Source organism: Mustela putorius, unplaced genomic scaffold (genome assembly GCF_011764305.1).
Source record: "Mustela putorius furo isolate JIRA1106 unplaced genomic scaffold, ASM1176430v1.1 tig00003942_pilon_pilon_pilon, whole genome shotgun sequence".
Lineage (NCBI taxonomy): Eukaryota > Metazoa > Chordata > Mammalia > Carnivora > Mustelidae > Mustela > Mustela putorius.
The window spans coordinates 2787607-2807906 of NW_025422087.1; the positions used below are offsets into that span (position 1 = coordinate 2787607).

The 20300-nt window shown below is 39.1% G+C and overlaps 1 protein-coding gene across 5 annotated transcripts in view; it reads right to left on the reverse strand.

The window, feature by feature from the left end:
• The window catches only part of LNX2 (ligand of numb-protein X 2), an 80756-nt gene that overhangs the window by 18637 nt on the left and 41819 nt on the right, over positions 1 to 20300 (reverse strand). For 4 of the 5 annotated variants that reach the window (XM_045069665.1, XM_045069661.1, XM_045069662.1 and 1 more), the window contains 3 exons: positions 15807 to 16318; positions 3742 to 3989; positions 2335 to 2534 (listed from right to left, as the gene is read on the reverse strand). In XM_045069665.1, coding sequence (XP_044925600.1) covers positions 2335 to 2534; positions 3742 to 3989; positions 15807 to 16213 — 855 coding nt within the window. In that variant the 5' untranslated portion in view covers positions 16214 to 16318. Of the gene's footprint in view, positions 1 to 2334; positions 2535 to 3741; positions 3990 to 15806; positions 16319 to 17939; positions 17967 to 20300 lie in introns of those variants that run through there. The other variant, XM_045069664.1, reaches the window with a different exon arrangement.

Sequence of the window (20300 nt, forward strand, 5' to 3'; positions counted from 1 at the left end):
AAATATGTAAAATAAAAATATGTAAAATATGTAAAAATAAAAATATGTAAAAATAATTAATATCCAAAGCTGGCACACTGCTGGTAGCAAAGAACAAAAGATGAAAATAAACATATACTCAATTATAGCTAGAAAGGCCAAAAGTGGAGAAGAAAAGAACACTGTGTAAGCTGCAGAAAAGGGCAATCTGGCTCTTTTGGTCTTGGCCACAAAGGTGTCAAAATGTCAAAAACAGCTACAAGAGTTCCTCCACGGAGAATCAGTTTAGGAGCTGGGGTAGAAGGAATACAGGGTAAGGTGTCCAGAGAGCTGTGCCAATCGTATGCAACCAGAGTACGACTAATATCATAAAAGGACAGCAAACACAGTAATGCGGTAAATAGCTAGCTATGGTAGGATCAGAAACTGGATTTTACATAAGCTGGATTAGTTATGCTTCCTGTATTTTCCTATTTCCTCTTCGGATTTAGTCAAGAACAAAACACTGGAAGTTCAGTCTGTGTCAGCCAGGCCAAGGGCAATGAAGGAGGGGTTTTGGGCCCAAGTGTCAAAGTGGAAATCACAAACTATAAGAGGCAGAATACGGATGGGCGTGGAAACCAAAGCCAGGAACCCCCAGTGGAAAGGTCAATCCTTGCTGCTCTTGGAGCCTAGTGTGTCTGCCTTCCCCTCTGGACATTTCTCTTAAAGAACTAAAAATCCTAGAGGTTCCAAGTTTTGTTTTAATGAAGAAGACAGCTATTCCCAACAGGATATCATAACCAAATCCACTCTTATTGACTAAGCAAGTATGTCCTGGGTATGGACTCCAGGCACAGCACTGTGAGAAGCCTGTCCCATAGTATGTACCAATGGTGGTTGCCATCCCCAAAGGAAGACACTGCATTTGAATAACTCTCTGTGACCAATTATGTGTTAAGTGGTGAAGAGAAGGAATGTCTTCAGTACTTAGTGTGAGAAGAGGTCTGAATGGGTGAAAATGGCAGGGCAGGGCTTTCTGGATGAAGGTGGGGAAGCTGTAGCACAATGGGGACAGGCTGGAACATGGAGGGAAGCAAGGAGACTGCTATGTCTGGCTTTTCTGCTACATTATACATTCTATGAGGGCAGGGCTTGCTTTTTGCTCTTAATTATACCCTCAGCACTGACCACCATGCCTATGATGTTTCAGTAATACACCGATGGCTACAGCTGAAAGAAAAAGCAAGGGTGAAGGCTGAGGGGACAGGTTGTTTAGAGTCCACAGAGGACCCTGACTATTAGATTAATCAGTATGGACTTGATTCTCTGGTCCAATCTTCCCAGGGAAAGCAGAGTAACAGTTGTACTAACCTGACAATGGTTGTACCGGATTTCACAGCAGAGTAGGGAGGCAGGGGTATTGATTCTACTGGGTTAGATGTGAAGCAGTGAGGGCACAGACCAGAGAGGTGGCAGGGAAAAGGGAAGGGGTGAATACCAACAGACCGTGGGGAAGGACCGAGCAATGAAATTGAGGAGGCAAGAATCCTTGAGCTTGGGTTCCTAGAAGACATCTTTTCTCATTCATGCCTATTTCTTCTCTCCGAAATATCCATTCTTTTAGCTTCAAGTACCCTGTACACTCGTATGGGTCATATATCCAGGTCAATTTTCACATGAACTCTAGAATTCACGTGAACAGTAGAATTCTGGCCATCTCATGCTCATCAGTATGCCCTCTAACATAATATCATCTTGCCCGAAACTAGTTCGTTTGTTGGAGTAGCTATTTCTCTTTAAAGAGAAGAGGGAGAGGGTAGCACCAAGGATTAGTGCAGAGTCAGGCTGTTTGTGGACAAGAGTGCGTTTGAGAGCCAACAAGAGGTGGTCATGATTTCCAAATTCTATCTTAAATTCAATGGTATAAGTTTTAAGTAACTTGTGCTGTGTGACCTGTCTTTTCTAGATTATAGTAATCCGTGTAGAGAAGGATGAATCAGACAATGAAGGTAACTGATGGATGGTACCCTGGGACTAGGGATAGAGCCAATGGGACAAGAGAATTTAGCAGTGAAGGTGGCCCCGAAACAGCCAACCATAAAGTCCAAGCCAGAAGGAATCCAGCTGGCCTGGAGAGCCACGAACTGAGGCACACGTGGGATCAAATTTAAGATGGGGGTAAAAATACATTCCATGTGTTTGGGGGGAAATCGGAGAAATTACAGATAAATTCTGATTTGTTTTGCATAAAAAAACAGTAAAACCTACCCTTTAATAAGTCAGATTCCACAGTACCATAATTTCCTAAGTTTTAAATTGATGAATAAGAGCAAAAAAGAGCCAAGTTAACAAAATAATTTAAAAATTTGATACCTGAAGAATTTGGTCTCCAGCAAGAAGTCTTCCATCTTTGGCGATCACCCCATCCCGATAGACTTCCTGGATAACAATGTTAATCAGTGGCGTTTCATTGCCGCCCACAATGCTAATTCCTAGCTGAATATAAGGATTAGACCGGTGAATTTCAATTGTAGTAATTTCGCCTTCCGGTAAACTAACTGGCTGTTGCGTAGCTGCCAAGTTAAAAACGAGAGAGAGAAAAATAGGTGGAAAGAAAAACGTTTTATATTTTGATTATCTTCAGGTAAGTAAGTTATCGTCTATCATTAGTGATGACCTTATGTTAATAGATGATTAATAATAAAGCAATACCACGGGATAAGAAAAATAGAATGACCAAAACACCAATAGGTAAGATTAGCAAAACACTTCCTCTTTAAAAGTTGATCAGTAAATAATCAACAAATAACTACTACTCATCAGATCACTAGGGATCACACAGTGATCTGATAACTAAATATACAGACAATATCATCTTGTCCTAATTGATCAGAGAAAGTTTGACCCATGAAACAACTGTAAACAGTGCAAATAAAAAAGACAAACTCTGTGACATACAATCACCTTAGTGGTTGACAAAGTAACCACATTAAGCAAGAAGAGGAGGGTCTTGATCTGAGCAGTAGGAGATGGAAGAAGTGTTATAGCCATGGCTGGGAAAACTGGGATTTATAGAAAAATTGGAATTTTTGTAAGAGATAAACCTATTTAAAAGTAAGACAAAAGGCCAACCACTAAGATATGCCCAAGATCTATGACTAGAGGTTTTCTGCCTGTCTCCTGGTGGGTCACGTAGACAGATCAGTGGCTGCTACCAGAGGACAGCAATAGTCAGATGCATGGCCTTGGAGTCAGATACATACCCAGCCATTTCCTGGCTCTCAGACTTTGACCAATGACTCTCTAAGTTTCCTCATCATTAAAAAAATCCAGTATTGGTACAAGCATTTAATAAATTAATATATGTAAAGTGCTTGGCACAGTGCTGACACAGAATAAGCATGTAGACTGAGGTATTATTATTGTTCTTCTTGATGCTGTGGATTTCTTAGTCAAGAAGCAATAGGCTTCAAAACAAACAAACAAAAGAAGCCTGTTGATGACCAGTGAATTTGTGGACTACAACAGAAGAGGGGGAGGGGGAAGGATAAGCCTCAAGGTAAGACTCGCTTTCTGTTTCTAAACTGCAAACTGTTAGACTTGTACACTTAAAGGGTGAATATGTGATATGTGAAGCATATCTCAGTAAAATTATTTGTTGAAGAGAAAAAAAAAAAACACAACACCCCATGTAGGGAATGTAATAGGAAGTAGTGAGAAGAAAGGAAATATCTGATTTGAAAAGAGATGAAAAGCAAAAGCAAGGTGAAGAGCACATACTGTCAGTGGCCGTGTTCTCCTCGAAGGCGGGATTGTCCAGGCCAGGCTCCTCAGGCCACGCGGGCAGAGACGCTGATGTCAAGCTGCGCTCAGCAGGCGCTGTGCCTGTCCCTGAGCAGTCTGTTTCGAGGGATAAAGTACCTGGAAGATCTATTACAGTGGTTCCGTTTTCATTCTCAATCTCTTTCTGAGCTTTATCAGTTTTCCTCCTTTCTAGGGCAAGTCTCCGATGAGAAGCTCCAGGACATCTAGAGAGAGAGCATTAGGGGGTTCCCAGATGATTTGAAAGGAAAAATGATTGACAGCTTGTGCCCCAACAACAGAATAGCCACTGTTTCAATGCCAAACTCACCTAGAGGTAATCCACAAGTGGTATGTAATTCTGATTTTAACCTCTGCTCAAACCAAGTTCCTACCACACTGTGTAGCAAACTTAAAACAGGCGTTGGCACAAATAGTGGCTTCGTGCATGTCTCAAAAAATACTTCAATAAAAACCTGTATTCAGATATATACTAGTCCCAGAAATATACCAGCACAGTTGATGGTACACTGCAAATACTATTCTGAGATCCTGATTGCATAACCCCCTTTTCACAGGGACAGTTTAACTCTGTAACAGGAGTGGAAACAGCAGTCTTCTTCCACAATGTGCTCCTGCATCCAGACTTGGACCTTGAGTGACACTGTTTCCTTCCACTCTCAGGGCCAAGGGTACACATTCATTTATTAGTGAGAAGCAATACATCGGAGGCTCTGCCACTTGCAGAAAAGCAGAGCAAAGGCCCAAGAGGCTGCGTATGGTGGGTGGCAATCTTATGTCTAGGGCTGCAGACTTCATTCAATGATAATATTTTTTAAAATCTCAAATTTCATTAAAAATCAAGTATAGGATTAATTTATTGAAAACTGGAAGCTATCCCTTAGCTGTAAAAGTAATAAATTTCACCTCACAAACTAAAGATAAGTTGTGGGTTTCAAGTTCTTGAAAAAGATTGCTATGGAATTTCTTTATTCAGCTTTTTCTCATTCCCGGTTTCCTCATCACCTTATTAAGAAAGAGGACAAATGATTTTCCTTCTGCACTGTTGTGCCGCACTCCAGGAAATGTTCCTGCAAGGACCTGACAAGTAACTTGGAATATTGTATCACTGTGAAAAATGATTTTTGTCAAGTAAGTAGATTTCATGAGAAATGCATTTTAAAACTATTTCATTCAATAAAAAACTGGTGTAAAAAACCGGATCATAAAAAAATACTTGAGACTAAAAATATAGGTATTCCCCAAATGCATATCACACACTGGTATCCATATGCGTAACAGCCAGTCTTTGATGGAGAAACAGACTAGGAACAGGAAGTGGAAAGGAAACATAAGCAAAATGTGCACAGCTGGTAAAGAGCCTAGCTAACAACGACAAAATCCTACAAACTAAGTAACTGTAAAGCCCCTCTTATCTTATCCAAGAATAAATTTAAAACTGGAACCCTGAAGTTGTTAAAGTAAAGAACCAGGTATCCTTCCATCCCAATGGGACAGCAAATTGCTAAGAGGGGCTAAAGACAGGTATTTCATGCGATATCACAGAGAACTATGGAAGAACGCATTCATCCAGCACTCAGGAAGGTTACAGAGGACTGCGCAACACCCACCTTTAAACAGATGGGGAGCTGCACACATAGAGACAGAACAACTAGCCAGGAGGAGACGATGAGAGAAAGACTTCAAACTACACAAGGGAGGCAAGAGTGTCAACAAAGAAAAAATGACCAGTAGTGCAAATGCCATGAAAGAGGCCAATGAGATAAGACCCCAAAAGCATTACTTTGCTTTGGCAGTTAAAAGGTCATGGTAACCTCAGAGAGAACACCTTCAGTGATGAGGGCAGAAGCCCAGACTATGGTACAAGCATTTCTGTTCACACCGTGTATGCCTTCTATTAAAAACTGCACACTAGGGGTGCCTGGGTGGCTCAGTTGGTTGGACGACTGCTTTCGGCTCGGGTCATGATCCTGGAGTCCCGGGATCGAGTCCCACATCGGGCTCCCAGCTCCATGGGGAGTCTGCTTCTCTCTCTGACCTTCTTGCTCATACTCTCTCTCACTGTCTCTCTCTCAAATAAATAAAAATAAAATTTAAAAAAAAAACGGCACACTAAAACTTACTGGGCTTGAGGGGAAATGAGAATTGGGACAGACCATTCACAACCTGGGCATCTAGGGCATGGCTGCAATGGGAACGGGCTTCTCTGAAAATGTTCTAAAAATTCGATTGTGATGATGCCTGCTGACTTCAGAGAGTATCCTCAATAACACTGACTTGCACATCTTAAAAACAGATGAGTTGTATGGTGGGCGAAATATACCTCAAAAGAACTGTTTTAAAAGACAGTTAGGAAATGAGTAAATCAGAGCAGGCCTGGAAAAAAGCTCTTGGCCACAGACAGCTCGAAGCCATGGTTCCTCCAGTCTGTAAACATTTGGAACTAAAAGAGAAAGGAAGACTCATTTGTTGAGTGTCTAATCTGTGCCAGTCACCGTGGAAATACCTCTACATACCACATTTCACTGAATCCTCACAAGCACTCTGTTATCCCTATTTTACAGATGGGAAACTTGACACTTAACTAAGGCAACGTCCCACAGCTATTAAGTTGCAAAGTCAAAATCCAAACAAACTAAGAGCTGATGCCAAAGACATCTGCTCTTTCCACTACATCATGCTAAATTCATTCATTTTTTTTTTCCTTTAAGATTATTTATTTGAGAGAGAGAGAGAGAGCAAAGAGAGAGCAGGGGAGGGGCAGACAGAGTGGGGCAGAGACAGAGGGAAAGAGAATCTTTAGCAGACTTCTGTGCTGAGTGTGAAGCCCGATGAGGGGCTGATCCCAGGACCCTGAGATCTGGATCTGAGCCAAAACCAAGAGGTGAAAACTTAATTGACTGAGGCAACCAGGTGCGCCTTTCCTAAATTCATTCTTACGGAGTTCTTTTTCTAGGGCAATGTGAATTTGTTCCACAAAGTGGTGTCCAGAAGCACAATCAGAGAATATGAGAAAGTTCTTAGTGAAAATTAAAAAGCAAACAAAAATCACAAACAACAAAATCAATGCATCTTTTTATTTTTTTTTTTTATTTTTTATTTTTTTCAATGCATCTTTTTAAATGGAGTATTTAACAACACCACCACAAACCACAACTGGCATTGGGGATATAACTTGGATCATTCAAGCAGGTAGGTCAATGTAGCAGGAGGCTAGTACAGGAAATATTAACAATAAATAGAACCAGGATGGCTGGTAATCACTGGAAGGCTGGTGGCAGGGGGAGCAGAGCTCCGGTGTCTGGTTGTGAGCGGGCACTGAAACCACACTGCCGTCAACAAGACTTTGAAAATTACCTATTTCCTGTCTTGAAGGGGGCCATGTTATGGCCCACGAGGCATAACAAACAGTCAATTACTCATAGTTTCAGGACTCCGACAGTGGTGATGGTTTTGGTTCTGCAACTGCACTTTTAAATAAGAAGCCTAGAACACTACCAGAGGAGTTACAGAACAATGACTAAGTCTCCCCACAGCTCCAACTGCTGCGGAGCCAGTGGTTATTTAGATCTGGGTAAGATTCTGGAGGAAGGGGATTTTCACTGTGTTTCAGGGACAAGAAAAGCAGCAGTGCACGCTGCAATACGAAAGAGGAAGACCCACAGTGGCGGCAGTGCAGATGGCTCTGATCTAGACTCTGCATCCGGTGAAGAATCTGAGGGTGATTCTGATTCTAATGAGAGTGAAAACATGATATAGATTTCCCTATGAGAAAAAGTAAAGTTAAAGACATTAAAAGGAAGTGAACATAAAATCTGCAATTGGGAAAAACAAAAACAAAGAAACAAAAACAAAAAAAAGAAAAGAAACCGAAATTCAAGTGTGGTACTTGGAAGGCCTGTAGAAACCATTACAATACTCAGTGTGTCAGCAGGAAGCAGAAAACGCAGGTGGGTCCCACCAGCAGTGTGCAGCAGTGTCCTGGGTCCCACCCAGGAGCCCAGGAACAAGAGTATCTGCTAAGACTCCAGATCATTCCCCACCTGGGCTTGTCCAGATTAGCATGAGTTAAACCTTTGCATCCAAATGCAGCCAAGAACTGTGTGGTAGTAAAGAATTCAGAGGATCAGTTTTACAAGTGTTGATACTTGATGTGTGTTTCTATTTAAGGAGGGTATCTAAAATAAAGGAATTCTTTAACATCATAGAAATGATCTCTGCCCATTCTGTGATAATGTTCCGTGAAGCTATTCAAGACTTCAATAAGAGATTTGCTTAAAAGAATTATCTTGGAATATCATTTCCTTCTGAAGAACATATTCTACTTTTCTTACGTATGATAAGTCATTGTTATTACGTGGTTGTCAGTTTGACATGGAAGAAGTACACATTACATGCTGTTCTTTTCTAGTAACACGAAGCTCCTTTCTAGCCTTGTCTAATTTATGGCATCTTAACTTGAACTGTTATCTGGCAAAAGGAAACGTTCCCATTTTTTTTCCAGGGGACACTTCTGAAATCTTACTTAAGCTACATTGCCAATTTTGTTGCAAAGGTGTTTCATATTTTAGCCAAATATTTTATTTTAAAGGTTTTATTTATTTATTTGACAGACAGAGATCACAAGTAGACAGAGAAGCAGGCACAGAGAGAGGAGAGGAAGAAGGCTCCCCACTGAGCAGAAAGTCCTATGCTGGGCTTGATCCCAGGACCCTGGGATCATGACCTGAGCTGAAGGCAGAGGATTTAACCCACTGAGCCACCCAGGCGCCCTGCCAAACATTTTTATAGAAAGAATTCAGAATTATTTTACACATTAAGATGGTTGCTGTAAATGGCCTAAGTCTCCTACTCAGAAGTAGAGGTTTATGGTATAACAACAAATAGAAGGTACTGACATTTTATAAAGATCTCATTGTCAAAATCTTTTACATAAAAGTGAAAAGGCTTTGATTCACTCTTTTTCTTGATTCTACCATATCCATTTCTGTTTCATGATAAAATGAGTGCTTTGGGGAAAAAAAGAATACAAATAGAAAAGAAATGCATGTAACATTTAATTAGATGGGAGTAGGCATGTATTGACACAATGTGGGCAGAAAGGGAGCTCTGAGACAGGGGGCTGCCCCTTAAAAAGGACACTGTGACTTCCATAGGCTGAGGGCTATACTGCTCTATGGAGGTATCTCTGTATACTGGTGTGTCTTTTAACTTTCTTAAATAAAGCCAGAAGGTTCATACAGCAAGCAGAGCCAAATTTTCCATTCCTCCTGAAGGTTATGCTTCTATTCCCACTTTTCTGGCTCTCTTCAGGAAGAAAATTACATTGAACTAACTTGATTTAAGGTATAATAGTGTCAGATTAAAAGATTTCACTCATAGGGGATTTAAGAAACAAAACATAGAGGAACATATGGAAAGGGGAAAAAAAAGAGAAGGAGGTGAAACACAGGAGACTTAACGACAGAGAACAAACTGAGAGGGTTGATGGAGAGAGGTGAGTGGGGGACTGGTTAAATGGGTGATGAGGATTAAGGAGGGCATTTGCTGTGTTGAGTGCTGTATGTTATATGTAAGTGATGAATCACTAAATTGTACTCTGAAACCAATGATTACACTACATGTTAACTAACTAGCAATTAAATAAAAAAGTGAGTAAGTGATGGGTACTAAAAGGGCACTTGTATTGGAAGTGCCGAGTCACTACATTGTACACCTGAAATTAAAATTACACTATATGTTAACTAACTAGAATTCCAATAAAAATGCACACGCACGCACACACACACACACACACAAAATATGTCTGAAAAGCCTCTTTTCCATAAAGGAATGAGGACTCTGGCAAAAATCATCAGAACCAACTCTTTCTGAGCTCTGGAAATTAGTCAAAGTTCTGTGGCAATCTGGAGTGCATTTATTCAAAGAAAATGATGAAATCGCTATGTTCAGAGACCTTATTAAAAATGTCTAGCATTCAGTTCAAACTTAAGAGACATGCAAAGAAACAAGGAAGTATGGCCCATATATAGGAAAAAAATAGCAGAGACCTTATTCCTGTAGAAGCCTAGACATTGATCTTAGTAGACAATGACTTATATAAGGCATTACAAATATGTTCCAAGAACATACAAAATAATTCCTAAAAGAATTCCTAAAGGAAAACATATGAATGATGTCTCACCAAATAAAAATGTCAATAAAGAAATGTAAGTTATAGTAAAGAACCAAATAGAAATCCTAGAGTTTAAAAGTATGATAAATAAAATGAATTCACAACACATTTGAACAGGCAGAAGAAAGAATCCATGAACTCGAAGATATGTCAATTGAGATTACCCAGTCTCAGGAACAAAAAAGAAAAACAATGAGAATTAAAAAAAAAAAAAAAAAAAAAAAAAAAAGGATAGACTCTCAAGGACCTCTGAGATACTAACAAGACTATTAATATATGGAGAATTGGAACCCCACAAAATATGGCATATGTCATTTTTGAGAGAGAAGAGGGCAAAAAGAATATTTGAAGACATAACCAAAATCTTGCTGAATTTGATGAATCTTGAAAGCAGCAAGAGAAAAATACCTTATATCACATACATCTGAACCTCAGTAAGACTGACAACTGATTTCTCTTCAGAAACCATGGATGCTAGGAGGCTGTGGTAAACACAAAGTGCTAAACAAACACTGTCCAAGAAGCCTATAACCAGAAAAAACATCCTTCAAAAACAGGAGAAACGAAGACATTCCCATATGAAAAGTTTGTTGCTATCAGACCTGCCCTACAAAAAAACACCAAAGGAAGTCTTTCAGGCTGCTATGGAAGGTACTTAGTACCTCATATCCACATGAAGAAATGAGCGCTGGTAAGGGTAACTACACAAACATAAAAGCATACAAGTAGTTTTGGGGAGCGCCTGGGTGGCTCAGTTGTAAAGCGGCTGCCTTCAGGCTCAGGTCATGATCTCAGGGTCCCAAATCCAGCCCCACATGGGGCTGCTCAGCGGGAAGCCTGCTTCTCCCTCTCCCACTCCCCCTGCTTGTGTTCCCTCTCTCACTGTCTATGTCAAATAAATAAATAAAATCTTGAAAAAAAAAGTAGTTTTGGTTTCATGACTCCTTTTTTATTGTATCTGATTTAAAAGACAACTGCAAAAAGAAATAATTATATTCTTTTGATGGGTATATAATGTATAAAGATGTAATTTGTATAATACCAACAGCACAAAAAATGGGGAAGAAGCAAGCTATCTATGAGCTAAGTTTCTGTACTCTAGTGATATTAAGTTTGTATTAATCTAAACTAGACGGTTATAAATTAAGATGTTAATTATAATCCCAGGGCTACCACCAAGTAAACAATTAAAAATATATATGTAAACAGAAATGATGAAGGAATTAAAAGGGAATACTAGAAAATACATTAAAATACAAAAGAAGGAAGTAATGGAAGAACAGAGAAACAAAAAAAATTACAGAATAGCAAAATGGCAGACATAAATCCTGCCTGATCAGTAATATAAACAAATATAATAAATTTATAAATATAAATAATATAATAAATATATTTAAATATAAATTAAATACTCCACTGAAAAGTTAATGATTGGCAGAATGCATTAAAAAAATAAAAGATCCAACTGTAAGTGTGTCTACAACAGACACATACATAGACACATATAGGTCAAAATTAAAAGAAGAAAAAAGGTATACCATGCAAATAATAACCTAAAGACAGCTGAGTAGATATACTAATTTTAGATAAAACAGACTTTGAGACAAAAAATTGTTTTTAGGGGTGCCTGGGTGGCTCAGTGGGTTAATCCTCTGCCTTTGGCTCAGGTCATGATATCAGGCTCCTGGGATTGAGCCCTGCATCAGGCTCTCTGCTCAGCAGGGAGCCTGCTTTCCCCTCTCTTGCTCTGCCTGTGTCCCTGCCTACTTGTGATGTCTCTGTCTGCCAAATAAACAAACCAAAAAAATCTTAAAAAAAAAAAAAAAACTGTTTCTATCAACCAACATTTTACAGTGATGAAAATGTTCAATCTATCAAGAAGCTATAACAATTATATATGTAACTAACAAAAGACATGCAAAGTCCATAAAGGAAAAAATGAAAGAATTAAAGGAGAAATAGAAAATTCAACAATAATAGTTTAGGACTTCAATGCCACACCTGCAATAATGGATTGAACCCTTATGGCCAGATAAGAACAGGGAAAGAAAGACTTTAAGAACACTATGAATCAACCAGACCCAACGGGACATCTATAGAACACTCCGCCCATCAAGAGCATAAAACATATTCTTCCTCAGTAAACATGGAGCATTTTCCAGGGTAGACCATGTGCTAGATCATAAAAAAAAGAAAGCCTTAATTAAATTTAAAGGACTGAATTACACATAGCATGTTCTCTAATCACGATTAAATAAAAATGGATCAAAGACCATAAACGTCTTAGAAGAAAACATGTATAAATCTTTGAGACCTTGGATTAGGCCTTGATTTCTTGGCCATGACACCAAAAGCATAAGCAAACAAAGAAAACACAGGGAAACTGGACTTCATGAGATTAAACCCATCTGTCCTTCAAAGAGCATAGGAAAGTGAAAGGACAATCAACAGAACAAAAGAAAGTATTTGCAAATCATACATTTAATAAGGTTCTAGTATCCAAATATATACAGGATGCTTACATCTTACCAAAAAAAACCCATTATGAAAATCAACTACTGATGCTGAGCATTTATTTACATGTTTATTGGCCATTCAAATAATCTTCTTTGGAGAAATACCTATTCAAATTTTTCACCCATTTAAAATTGTGGTTTACTTGCTTTTTCATTGAGTTGTAAAAATTCTTTATATATTCTGGATACTCATACTCTCAAATGATTTGGAAATATATATATATATATATATAGATAGATAGATAGATATCTGCTTTTTACATTCTACATAAGAAAAGAATGCTGGCAAGAATGTTTGAACACAAACACGAACCAAAGGCAGATGCTTAATCAACTGAGCCACCCAGGCGCCCCTGAAATTCTATGAGTTGATAAGGAACTTCTCAATTTCTTTCAAATGAGTGAGACTGTGTGCAGAGATGGCACAGTCAGAATAATCATATTCTGTGACTCACTCATGGTATCACTCGGTTGCCTGTCTGGGTTGGTTTGAAAACATGGCTGCAAATGCTTGGCCTCCTTCCATCACAAAGTGAAGCCCAGGTCCCCTGTCCCATTGAATCTGAGTGGACTGCTTCAAACAGAGTGACAGCACAAGGGGTAATATGTGCCTTCAAGATTAGTTCATACAAAGCCATCTAGCTTCTGCCACACTGAATGCCACATAAAAACTTTAAATACCCTGAGGGTGCCATGCTGGAAAGGCCACCTGTAGGCTTTCCTAGCTGAGCCAGCACCTCTGGTTTTCTCCACCAGGGTGCCAGATATGTGAATGAAGAAACCATCTTGGAAGTAGATTCTCTAGTTCCAAATGTTTTGGTCCTTGGCTTTCAGTTCTTCCCTGCTGTGGCCCAGATTATACATAACAGGGACAAGTCATCCCTGCTGTGCCCTGTCTGAATTCCTGACTCACAGAATGCATGAGCAGAATCAAATGCTTGTTTTGTGTCACTATATTTGGGGTGGCTAGTTTCTCAGCAACCAATATTAGAACATAGATTAGACATTTAAATGAAGAAATGTTAGCTGAATATCAGTTTTTAGCAAAGGGATTCAAAGACTAGTAAAAACAATTACAAGCCAGCATTAGATTCTAATTTGCGCTCCACTTGCAGAAACTACTTAACATCACCATTTTTAACTGAAAACTAGAGAAAGGTCGGGCTGTTCCACCCATATCTACTCCAATGGGATAGAAAAATTACACTTTGTAATTTGCCTTTTTATTTTTCATAGTCAATAACCATTCTTGGCTGTTTATATCAAGCCAGTCACTCATCTTTTCAAATCATTCACCTTTTTCAATGTATCGTTCACTATATAGGCCTGAGATGCTTTGGAAATGACTAAACGAGTAGCTCAAATATTAATTAATATTAATTAAATGAAAGGACAGTGTGATGTTCCCAAGTTTTTACATCACCAACATAAACTGCCTTATCCAAAATACTAATGATACGTCAATTACACATTAAATTCTTGTAGGCATATTAGTTAAGTGAATATTCCTAAAAATTCGTGCAACGTTTACCTCACTGCTCTCAAAATAATTGGTAACTGAACTGAGACTTTGTAAGTTCTTCTAACATCCTCTAACTGATATTCGTAAAAGAGTCAAAGAAAACTATTCCCTAAAAGGAATAGCCCAACTGAGAGAAATAAGGCAAGATATTCCTCAAACTCAGAAAGCAGAACCCACCCAGAACACCACATTCAAAAGTCTGGTGTCGATGTGTACAAGGTCTCTGCTGTCATGCTCAGATACTACACCTGCTGGTGACCAAGGACACAAGGAAACCTAAGGCCATAAGGACTTTCACAAGTCTCTGTATCTACCCTACACTTTTTCTTAGCTCTTACTAGATAATACAGCTTAGATCTAAACAATTTTTCTATAAATCTTCATGTTTCTGACATGGTAAAAACATCTTGTTCTTTCTCATATATCTTAACTATTTCTAATGAGTATCCTCATTTTATAACACTGATATTTAGGAATAGAAGGACCACATATACACATGTCTACAGGAAACTTACTACCACGTAGTAGTAAGGAACATGATTGGACCTGTGGTCAAGTCAGCACAGTGTATCAGAATTGTAAATAAGAGTATTAGAAGTTTAGGCCTAACTATACCATTAACTAGCTCTAAATCTTTGTGATTCAGTTTCCTGATTTGTAAAAGGAGGGGATGAAGTTAGATAATCTCCATCACTTCTATGATACCCCATATATTGTACTGTGACTTTTTCACAGCAATCCTAGCTTTCTATTGCACAAGTGGTTGGACTCTGAAATCCAGAAATCAATACATTTATTTCTGTCCTATTATGGGATTCTTCATACATAAGGCATAGAGATATATTCTAACCTTTCCTAAGGGTATAAATAATTCTAAATTCCAAGTCTTTCACTAATGTCAAATTATAAAACTCACTAATTGGCTCAATAAATTACTTAAGCTTTTAATAGAAAGCTTTATTAGAGGGGCGCCTGGGTGGCTCAGTGGGTTAAGCCACTGTCTTTGGCTCGGGTCATGATCTCAGGGTCCTGGGATCAAGTCCCGCATCGGTCTCTCTGCTCAGCAGGGAGCCTGCTTCCCTCTCTCTCTCTCTCTGCCTGCCTCTCCATCTACTGTCAAATGAATAAATAAAATCTTAAAAAAAAAAAAAAGCTTTATTAGAATAAAAATCCCCATTGAATGCTTTAAATTTTCGAACCCCTAGCTCTTATTCAGTCTAGTCCTTAAACACAGATTCTTTATAAGATCCTAGCAAATAAAATAATGTACCCTCATTTCCATGTTGCAACCAAATTACTGTTTGTGCTGTCTGCATAATATCCCATGGAGTTGATGTACTATGGTAGTTTTAACCCTTCCCTACTGTTAATTAGATCAACTCTGATTTATTGAACTATGCACAATGCTGCAGTGAACACATCTTTATACATAATTTTTCCTTCATTTGGATTATTTCCTTAGGATAATAAGCTACATCAAAGGATACTCACATTCACTTTTTGAAACAAACTGCTAAACTGCCTTGGAAAAAAGTCTATCACTACACCCTGCTGCCCACATGAATGTAATCGCTTCATGTTATACCAGCAAAAATATTAGTAGGTACTTCTTCACTGTAGTTTCTGTATCTATGTATTTGATAAATTGTCATGTAAAAATGTTGTTCCACAGAACTTATTTGTGTATCTCTTGTATCTGATTTGTCCATTTACTTACTGATGTCTTGGTACTCTTCAGCAAGTTTTGGTTTGACCAACCTTTTAATAAACCCTAGACTTTACTTCTCTTCCCTTTATATTTTGTGCTTACCTGTTTTTAAGATGTGCCTCCAGATCACAGCGTTGCATGACATCTTGGCACACTGAAGAAAATGGACATAACACTAATAATTTGTCCAGAAGCTTATGAACTAGAATACTGGACTTCTTACACAACTTAAAGTGGAGTCTTTTCCGGTCCAATGGACAAAAATCCTTCTCCTGTAAGAAGTTTTTGAGGCACTTGCAGCAGAACGTGTGTCCACAGGGGGTGTCTAGTGGCTGCAACAGAGGCTGAAGGCAAATATGGCAGACCAGGTCGTCATCTACTTCATTCTGGTAATTGTATAAATGGTTCTCTCTTGTCCAGTGCTGCTGGCCACATTCAAAACACAGAGGATTGAAGGAGGAGGAGGAGGTCTGCTCCACAGACACCATCTCATCACTTGTTGTTCCCATTTTGAATCAACCAAAGCAGTTTCTGTATCTTCACACGTTAGACTTTCACTTCACGTATGGTTTCCTTTGATGAGAATGAAGTATCTGACTAAAATCAAGGTTTTTCTAGATAAACAAAACAAACCACAACTGTAATTAGCATCAGTCAAGAGGGGCTAAAAGTCATCGATATCTTATTACTTAGTTAACTTCTTTTTTAGGTTAAAACATAAAATAAAATTTAGATCAGGTGATAAATTAGTCATAAAATCCTAATAAATTAACTGATTTGCTCGTTGGTTAAGCTTGCAAAGCTTATCTTGCTACAAACCTGCCAAAACTTGGCTACAACATTGCCAAGTTCTTGGTGAAAGAAGAACTTGTGATTAAAAAGCAAAGATGCTGCATATGGTGTGACTAAGAGAATCAATCCGTTTTACAGACTGAAATCCTCCAACACTTCGCTGCTCAACGGTAGTGTTTAAAGCCAATTAATCTACATAGCAGGCTAATAATGCAAATTGAGGTATATTATGCAATACATTTGCATCTGTCATCCCAGTCATGGTTCTTTGCTTCTCATTTTATGCATTTACATTGCCATACCAAAGGCTGTGTCTTTGAAATGTTGTCTCAAGGATAATTCAGTGTCTATTTAAAAAAATGACCTTCGCCCTGTACTATGTTTGGAAAAAATGGATTTCAAAATATGTATGATTTAAATATTCTCTATGTAGCCCAGATTATAGAAAGATAAACTACATAGCATATATAGATAACATCTGTGCAAACTCCGTAAAGTGCAGTACTACTTTATAGCATTAGGGAAAAAGCCCACTGTCATTCAATCAAATTGGTAGAATGTGTTATAAATTATAATTCCACCTCGTATTATTCAACACTTTGATCTGTTCTTGCTTACTCAAAACGGCAGTTTGTGTGTGCGTGTGTGTCTGTCTCCTGTCCAACTACAGAAGGCTCTCAAAGCCACACCCCCCCACCCCCAGGTCATGCACCTCTAGCAAGGAATGCTGCCCTCAGGTTCCCCAGCAGCACCAGGGCTTAAAAATCAACTCCAGAGGCAGCAGCTGTCTATAGTCACCCTTCAGTAAATATTTACAGTCTCTAGTATGACTCCACATTGACAGGAGAGGTAGGGAGAGGACAATTAAGAAAACCCAATATTTAAAATTCAGCGTACTCCAAGAAAGTCCTGCACAGGAGGCTGTTATGTGAATACAGAGAAAGATGAGGAGAACTGGTCATCTAACTCAAGTTTGGCTTTATAGTCGGAAATACTTTCAAAAGGGGAAAAGTGCGCACTGCTGTGTTGTGTGACAGGGCGTCGGCCAGATGGAACCAGACAAGGGCCCCTCTGTGGAGCCTCAAGGGCTTCAGAGCACCTGGCACGCTTCCCTAGTATGCAGCAGGTCAAAATATCCGAGGCACAACACCTTCAGGCTGCGGGAATCATCAAACCTGGTCCTCCAGCCTCAAGAGCGGAAGGGGCAGACACCAAGTCAATGCTCCCAATGTATGTTTCAATGAGAAAATTCTCTTCCCATCACACATCCATATTTATCACTTTGTTTATCCAGAGTATTTATTAGAAAAACAATATTAACATTTCAACAAAGTTAACAAGAGGTGCCATGACTTATGAGCAGGTGGCCAGGATTCAAATGGGATGGCTGACCTTCGAGACACTGTTTTGAAAAATGACTTAATAAAATAACAAGAGGGGCACCTGGGTGGCTCAGTGGGTTAAGCTGCTTTCTTCAGCTCAGGTCATGATCTCGGGGTCCTGGGATTGAGTCCCGCATCGGGTTCTCTGCTCAGTGGGGAGCCTGCTTCCCTCTCTCTCTCTCTGCCTGCCTCTCTGCCTCCTTGTGATCCCTGCCGGTCAAATAAATTAATTAATTAAATCTTGAAAAATAAAATAAAATAACAAGTGCAACCTATGAGCTAAACTCCTATTGTACCAACATTAAGAGAGCAAATGTAACCCACAAGCCTTGTTCTTTACCCTCTGGGCACCATAACTTTTCAAACTTCAGTGCACGGCATGGGAGATTAAGGAGAGAAACAGCATTTAACCCAGACAGACAAAGTATTTTAATACAGAATGTCTGCAGACTCTAATTCCAGTCCGCAAGAAAACTCACATATCCTTTGCTCTTCTTTCTTTGTGATAGTGTTTATTCTAATTTCTCTTTTCCTCAAGAAAATATACTGCAATTCAAGCCTCCCACATAATGACTAAGAAAGCATTTCTCTTGACTATTATGTTTTAGCTATTTTTTAAATCTCTAAATAACTTTGAGTTCTTTATCACAAAATCTTTTCATGAGGAAAAATAACATGTTCCCAGTTAAAATACCAAATAACAACTGCATTATCTTCCACCCCCAAGATACCTCTGTTACCATGACACAAACATTAAGTGAAAAATCACCCTGTCTAGCTCACTAGCATGTGCTCGTGCGTACTGACTGCAGAACTGCCAGGCTGTGCAGCGCAAGTACAGAACACATACTCTGGAGGAAGTCTGGGAGGGTTCGAACCTTCGCTCTGCCACTTAACGAGCTCTGTGACCTTTCTAAATGTCTCTGTTTCCTCCTCATGTGTAAAATGTAAAATGGGGGTAACCATGGTGCCTATTTCAAAGGGCTGACATAAAGAAAAAACGAACATATAAAATAATAAATGAGTGTATAAAATAGTGCCTAGCACATCGTAGGTGCTGTGTAAGAATTAGCTATTATTATCATTATTAAAGATAAACAGAAGTTCAGACCGATGAATGATTTGTGAAATGCCAAACAACGTATAATTACTTGGTAAGAGATAAGGGTGATAAATCTAGTTCTTTCTTGCTTCAAAATAACCCAAGAGCAAATTAAGTAATTACAAGAAAGAGGAGAAGTATTTCATGAAAGCCTTAGTTGTAGAATTTTGTCAGGACTAAGGGCGCCTGATCCTGTCTTTCCAACCCCGAACCCTTCCCCCTACTCCCAACCCAGGCGGACACCGTCATTCCTTCTCAGTGTGCAAGTCTAACTGCTGCACCTCATACGTCTTCTCACGCTAAACTGAGCTCCTTAAGAGCGGGACCTCCCACAGAAGAGCAGCTCAGTGAATGCTGCGTGGCCACAGAGATGACAATTTACTTGTGCACTCTTACTACATTTAGGCGGCCATAAATACATCTATGTTTATAGGAGGATATGCCCATGTTTAGATATAATTTTGAGTTCAGATATTCTATGAGCACAATCTGAAATATCAAAATGCAAATTAAGCAAGTCCTAAATATTTTTCATAATATAAAGATAGGTATACATTGTATGATATGTGTCTTCACAAACTACATTGTATGTTTAGCTAATATTCCAGGAAGAGTAAAGAGATGGAAGTTATTAAGTTGGCTGAGAATATTACAACACATTTTATTATTATTATTTTAAAGATTTTATTTATTCACATGAGAGAAAAAGAGAAAGCGAAAGAGAAGCAGGCAAGCAGGCAAGCACAGTAGGAGCAGAGGGAGAGGGAAGGGCAGACTCTGTGCTGAGCAGGAAGCCCTCCGTGGGGCTGGATCCCAGGACCCAGAGATCATGACCTGAGCCCAAGGCAGATGCTTAATCATCTGAGCCACCCAGGTGCCTCTTACAATATATTGTAAATAATATCTTGAAAAATCCCCAGTACACTGGAAAGGAAGTGAGAATACACTGTTTCCTACCTAACTCTAGTTAGGAATAAGAGGCTTGCCCCTCCTGGTCTATGAGACAAGAACACACTGGTGCATCAGAGACTCTTAGGAATAGCTATGGTTTTTTCATAGTTAATTTGCAAACTCCAAAACTACATGTTATTCAGATCATTTCTCTTGAGGTTTTTTTTTTTTTTAATTTATTTATCTATTTGAGAGAGAGCATGCATGAGAGAGAGAGAACAGGGGGAGGGGGAGAGAGAGCAGGGGGAGTGGGAGAGGGAGAGAGAGTTCCTATTCAAATTACTCTGTAGAACCCACCAGCCCCACTGAGTGTGGAGCCTGACTACGGGCTCAATCTCAGTCCCTGAGATCATGTCCTGAGCCAAACTC